The 6,890-nt window shown below is 42.7% G+C and overlaps 1 protein-coding gene across 2 annotated transcripts in view; it reads left to right on the top strand.

Moving 5' to 3' along the window:
* The first annotated feature begins 254 nt into the window (after positions 1-254).
* Positions 255-6,890, top strand: part of SWAP70 (switching B cell complex subunit SWAP70) — an 86,102-nt gene continuing 79,466 nt past the window's right edge. The window contains exon 1 of one of the 2 annotated variants that reach the window (XM_061147818.1): positions 255-435. In XM_061147818.1, the coding sequence (XP_061003801.1) occupies positions 337-435 (99 nt within the window). In that variant the 5' untranslated portion in view covers positions 255-336. The remainder of the gene's footprint in view (positions 436-6,890) is intronic. The other variant, XM_061147811.1, reaches the window with a different exon arrangement.

Genomic DNA, 6,890 nt, shown 5'->3' with positions numbered 1-6,890 from the left:
ATTTTTCCTCGGGATAGGGGCTCTTGTTTGGAAGATATGCAAGTACCGAAAGTGGTTTTGGAAGCACTAGGGGAGTGCGTGGTGTCGTCTGTCTTCCTAGCCGGGAAACAAGGCCGGGCGTCCACACCCGCATGGAGAGGCAGACCATGCGACTCCGTGCTCCCCCTGCGGAGCGCGGTTCCCCCGCGGGCGCCGGGTGGGCGGGGCCTTGCGGGGCGGGGCCCGGCGAGGTCACGTGGCCGCTCGGCCGGCCGGGGAGGCAAAGGCAGAGGGGCGACAGACGCACCGAGTGGCTGGCGGGGCGGTTGCGGCAGCCGGAGGAGCAGCGCCGCAGCCATGGGGAGCTTGAAGGATGAGCTGCTCAAGGGCATCTGGCATGCTTTCACCGCGCTCGACCTGGACCACAGCGGCAAGGTCTCCAAATCCCAACTCAAGGTGGGCACAGCCTCTCCCGGACCCCCCTTCGCCCCTCCCCGGCGCGCGCTCTCCTGTCCCGGGGTGGAAGCGGGCAGGCGGAGGGTGACCACAGGGAGTGGCAGGCCGGAATGTGGCCGAGCGGCCTGCTTGGGGTGGAGGGGCAGAGACCGGCATTTGGCATTTTTTTGCCTCCTTGTTTTGCGTTAGTTTCCCCAGGGCTCACCTTGAGCAAGGGACCGCGGGGGTGGGGACCCTGAGCGGCGAGCTCGGCTCCCTGTTGGCGCAGGAGGCCGGGAGAGTTTCAGACTCCGAGAGGGCGGTGGGAAGCTCCCGGGGAAACTAACCCAAAGTTTCCTCCTTACGCTGGGAGAGGAAGGGGCTTGCCCAAGGTGACTGGGCAGAGCCCTCCAAGGCGCACGCTCCGCACCGGGGCAGTCCTCAGAACGGCCAGCCGCAACGCAGGCAACCGGGCAGTTCCGAGAAGGGAGGGAGAAGTGCGCCCGAGCCCGGCGCTCGGCGGCCTCCGCTTTCGGGGCGCTGTGGCAATGGGGGCCGCTTTCCGACTAGTGAGGAAGACCTGGCGTCCTCAAGTCTGGACCGAGTCCAGGGTGTGCCGTGTCCCGCAGGAACTTAGTTTCCGGGTGAGGCGCTCTGTCTGGCACCCTGCAAAATCTTTATTGCGGCTGCCAAAGACCCCATCATTAAGGGAGAGTAAGGTATGAATAAAGGAACGCTTGTAAATGGAGTAACCCCGAGCAGGGCAAGTGGCACTTGGCCAGGAGAAATTGGCAGCTTCTTGAAAGTTAAAAGTATGGAAACAGACAAAGAAGAACCATTCATAGGCATTTTAAAATATACACATTTTGGATATGAATGTCTCGTTATCTTAGCCTCTTCTGGGAGTGAATTTCTGAAGATTGAGTTTGCTCTGTATATTTTGTGCAGTCATCAAGAGGTTCTTCTGACTAGTGGCTTTTATGCCAGTAAGACTTAGCATTCTGCCTGTTTTCCTTTCACCCTACTCTTTTTTTCTTATACACAAAATCATAGTCTGGAACAATTCATGGAGATCATCCACTTAATCTTTATTTGAATAAATTTTTAAAATTAGCAGAGTAAAATTAACTCTTTTGGTGGATGGTTCTGGGTTTTAAGATACATGGTGGTGGTGGAGTCGCTCAGTTGTGTCTGACTCTTTGCGACCCCATGGACTGTAGCCCACCAGACTCCTCTGTCCATGGGATTTTCCAGGCAAGAGTACTGGAGTGGGCTGGATTTGTATAACTACTACCAAAATTGGGTCTCTGTCAGTTACATCATCCCCAAAATTTCCTTCATGCTGCTCCCTCTTCCTTAACTGCTGGCAATCAATGACCTGTTATTAATTGCTATAGTTTTGTCTTTTCCATAGTGTCACAAAAATGGAGTCATAGAGTATGTAACCTTTTGACATTGGCTTCTTTTATTTAGCATATATGCCTTTGAGATTCACTTATGTTGTTGTATCAATAATTCTTTTTGTTGCTAAGCAGTATTCCACTGTATGGATATACCATGGTTAAGCCATTCACTCTTGAAGAATATTTGTGTTATTTCCAGTTTTTGGTAATTATTAACAGAGTTGAATTTTACTCTTCACTGTTTTTGCTTTCAATTTACCTATACCACCATGTTTAAAGTGAGTTTCTTTAGATGGCATGTAGTCGGTTCTTGGTTTTTTAATCCATTTTGATAATCTGTAATTAAATTGGTGTGTACAGACCAATTACATTTAATTATTGATGTGGTTCGATTTAGGGCTAGCATTTTACTATTTGGTTTCTGTTTTTGTTTCCACTATTGTTTTCATTTTTTTGTCTTCCAGTTGATGGCATTAATGAAATGTTTCCTATTACTTTTGTTGTATACCATTCAGCATTGCCTTTGTGGTTACTTATGGAAAAGGTGTCCAGAGGATTCTTGACTGCAGGCTTGGTGTGTGTGCATGCTAAGTCACTTCCATCATGTTGACTCTTGACCTCATGGACTGTAGCCCAATAGGCTACAGCCCCTCTCTCCATGGGATTCTCCAGGCAAGAATACTGGAGTAGGTTGCCATGCCCTCCTCCAGGGAATCTTCCTAATCCAGGAATGGAACCCACTTTTATTACATCTACTGCATCGGCAGGTCAGGTTCTTAACCCCTGGTGCCACATGGGAAGCCTAGCAGGAAGTAAATCCCAGTTCATAGCTTTTACCCACAAGATGTTGATAATGCAAATGTGCAGTTGTATTTTGTTGCTTTGTCAGCTTAACTGAGAGATTTGGGGTTTGATTCAGTTCTGTTCATCTTGCCAGTGTGTCTGGAATTGGAAATATTAGAAAATTGCTATTTAGTTCTCTCCTATTTGGAGTTTTGACTCTGTAGGTTGACTCTGGTGGGCTACAGTCCATGGGGTCGCAAAAGAATCAGTTATCCATTGGCTAGGAAGAATTTTTGCCTTAATTTGCTCATTCATTTGTTTTTAAATGACATTTGTGTATACTCTGTGTAAGGTATCATGGTAATTTCATTAAAAAAATTAGTATTTTTGAGCTCTTTAAGAGTTATATCTTGGAGGAAATATAGAATTGATTTATTAAATAGAAAAAAATTACACATCCAAAATGAGGTTAAAATTTATTACTTTGAAAAACTGTATGGGCATTCTAAAATACCTTTGACACTTATCTTTTTGAACTACCTTCACAGTTTTTGACGTGAGTGGTGACACTTCATGTGTTATCAGATACTGTGCCTAATTCTAAGGGTAATAATGGATAGCGCAGGTGGAGGAGAAACATCAGTTTTTTCTTTTAAAGAGTTTACATTTTGGTAGGCAAACTAAAAACTTAGGCAGCCATTAGGGAAATCTCTCTCTCTGTCTTTCCGGGTATATATGTAGATTATATTACTCAGAGGGTTACCCTATCCTTAAAAAATGTAAGATCTGAAAAAAAAAAATGTAAGATCTGGTGACAGAGATAAGAAGTACAGAAATACTATTGAGAGGAAGATGCTGAATGTGATAGAAGATAAGAGGCCATGAAATTTTAGAGGAAGAGACCAGTAGTTTTTACTGATGAAATTACTTCATGAAAAAAAACTTTGACGTGACTTCTGAAGAAAGCTAGGGTGTGATTAGGTGGAATGGGGGAAAACTAAGCCCATTCTATTAATTCATTCAGCAGATAGCCTGGTGACTCAGTGGTAAAGAATCCGCCTGCCAATGCAGGAGACAGGGTTCAATCCCCTGGAGAAGGAAATGGCAATCCACTCCAGTATTCTTGCCTGGGAAATCCCATGGACAGAGGAGTCTGGTGGGCTACAGTCCATGGGGTCGCAAAAGAATCAGACATGACTTAGCAGCTAAACAACAACATTAATTCATTTATTTATTTATTCTTTCAATGGATATTTATTGACTGCTTTTAGCTCTAAGGGATCCATGTGAACTACTGCAGGCCACAGAAATTCATCAGGCATTTATGTATAGAGACTTCTGTGTGACTTATTTTGATTGGAGTGTAGCATATGAGTGTGTTTGTGTGTAGGTAGAAGAAAGAGTTTTTGAGGTCCTTGATGGCTGGATGTTTAGCTGGAGGTGATGTTCTTGGAGAAGCGCGGGGCTGCTGGTACAGATCTAGTAGTTGAAGCATGGGAAGAGGAGAGAAATTCAACCATGGCCTTGGAGAACGGCTAGAGTAGATGGAAGAAAAAAAGCCAGGGGACCAGAAGTGAGATGTAAGGACCACTTTGGGACAACATTGGTGCTAAGGGAGAAGGGATTTTTCAAAGAAGACGTAGTCTCTTATCTTTGAGAATTTATTATTATGTATATATATTTGGAGATTGTAAAATAATGACTGATTTTTCCCAGCTGTAGGTCATAAACTACATATTTCTTCTTTTCTGAAGGGAAGTTGTGAAGTTTTCTTTCTTTTTTTGAAATAATTTTATTTATTTATTTTTGACTGTTCTGGGTCTTCGTTCCTATGTGGGCTTTTCTCTAGTTGCGGCGAGTGGGGGCTACTCTTCATTACGGTGTGCAGGCTTCTCATTGCAGTGGTTTGCCTTGTTGTGGAGCACAGGCCCTAGGCTGTGTGGACTTTAGTAGTAGTGGCTCTCGGGCTTTAGGGCCCAGGCTCAGTAATTGTGACGCTTGGGCTTAATTGCTGTGCGGCTTGTGGGATCTTCCTGAATCAGGGATCGAACCTGTGTCTCCTGCATTGGCAGGTGGATTTACCACTGAGCCACCAGGGAAGCCTGAAGTTGTGAAAAGTTTGGAATATTGGCATTATCTTGGGAATAAAGTTATCTTTTACTTTTAAGGAGATTACTTTGTAGTATAGTTCTCATTTAGAAAAATGTGTTTGGGTCTCTGCTATAATTAATAAGTATTTTACTTGAGGGACCCCAGTTTAGTACAAAAAGCTAATTTTTTTAAATTTATTTTTTTATTGAAGGGTAATTGCTTTACAGAATTTTGTTGTTTTCTGTCAAACCTCAACATGAATCAGCCATAGGTATACATATATCCCCTCTCTTTTGAACCTCCCCCCATCTCCTCCCCATCCCACCCCTCCAGGTTGATACAGAGCCCCTGTTTGAGTTTTCTGAGCCAGACAGCAAATTCCCGTTGGCTATCTGTTTTATATATGGTAATGTAAGTTTCCATGTTACTCTTTCCGTACATCTCACCCTCTCCTCCCCTCTCCCCATGTCCATAAGTCTGTTCTCTAGGTCTGTTTCTCCATTGCTGCCCTGTAAATAAATTCTTCAGTACCATTTTTCTAGATTCTGTATATATGCATTAGAATATGATATTTATCTTTCTCTTTCTGACTTACCTCACTCTGTATGATAGGTTCTAGATTCATCACCCTCATCAGAATTGACTCAGATGTGTTCCTTTTTATGGCTGAGTAATACTCCAATGTGTATATGTACCACAGCTTCTTTATCCATTCATCTGTTGATGGACAGGTTGCTACCATCATCTAGCTATTGTAAATAGTGCTGCAATGAACAATGGGATACATGTGTCTTTTTCCATTTTGGTTTCCTCAGGGTATATGAGGAGTATATAGGAGTGGGTATATAGGAGTGGGATTGCTGGGTCATATGGTGGTTTTATTCCTGTTTTTAAAGAAATCTCCATACCATCTTCCATAGTGGCTGTATCAATTTACATTCCCACAAACAGTGCAAGAGCAGTCCCTTTTCTGCACACCCTCTACAGCATTTATTGTTTGTAGACTTTTTGATGATGGCCATTCTGACTGGTGTGAGGTGATATCTCATGGTAGTTTTGATTTGCATTTCTCTGATAATGAGCAATGCTGAGCATCTTTTAATGTGTTTGTTAGCCATCTTTATGTCTTTTTTGGAGAAATGTCTGTTTAAGTCTTTTTCCCTCTTTTTGATTGGGTTGTTTGTTTTTCTGGCATTGAGTTGGATGAGCTGCTTGTATATTTTGGAAATTAATCCTTTGTCAGTTGTTTCATTTATTATTATTTTCTCAAAAACTAATTTTTAAAAAAAATTGTTTAAAAAAATTTACTTGATTGAAGTATAGTTGACTTAGAATGTTTTAATTTCTGCTGTACACCAAAGTAATTCAGTTATACATATACATATCCACACACACACACACACACACCCCTTCTTTTTCATATTCTTTTCTATTATGGTTTATCACAGGATATTGAATATAGTTCTCTGGACAGTAGGGCCTTAACTGTTTATCTGTCCTATATATAATACTTTGTGTCTGCTAATCACAAACTCCCAATCTATCCCTCTCCCACATCCTCTCCCCCTTGACAGCCTCAAGTCAAAAAGCTTATTTTTGACACCTAAATTTTACTACTAAATAATAGTCTGTTTTTGAGTAAAACAAAAATTACTATCTGTAGAAATTTTGAAACTTAAGAAAGATATTTGTTGAGGCAAACATAGTTTCATTAAACTTATCAATAAGATAAAAATATAGAAAGAATTTAGAAACTACTTGTGACTTACATAAGCTACTATAGAAGCAGATGTTGAGTAGTCCTCTAGTCACAGTAATGTTTCTTGTTAAACCCACCCACAGTCCCTCACCCCACCCCCTCCATGCCTCCACGCCCTCCCACAAATAGGGAACCAACTCTGCCTCATTCCTTACCTTGAGTCTTTTTCCGTCTTCCTCCCACATTTCCTGTTATCCCCTCTAGCTTCTTGCTGGCAATCTCTGCACCCTCTCCAGGTGACTCTGGCTCCAGTTGTGGCATTTCTGGCTCCCCACCTGAGTTGTAGCTGTATAGATCTTCACCTCCATAGTCAGCCTATGTACCCCTGTAGAAGTCATCAGTTATTATTAGCTTAATTTGTAATTGCAGTGTTCCAAGGCAACTCATTTTTAAAATTGTCATTTGTTTGCACTTTTTTTCAGGCTGGAATACAGAGGGAT

This window comes from Dama dama, chromosome 1 (genome assembly GCF_033118175.1).
Source record: "Dama dama isolate Ldn47 chromosome 1, ASM3311817v1, whole genome shotgun sequence".
NCBI classification, from domain to species: domain Eukaryota; kingdom Metazoa; phylum Chordata; class Mammalia; order Artiodactyla; family Cervidae; genus Dama; species Dama dama.
The sequence above is the reverse complement of the archived record's forward strand: the minus strand, read 5'-3'. Positions and strand labels throughout refer to the sequence as shown.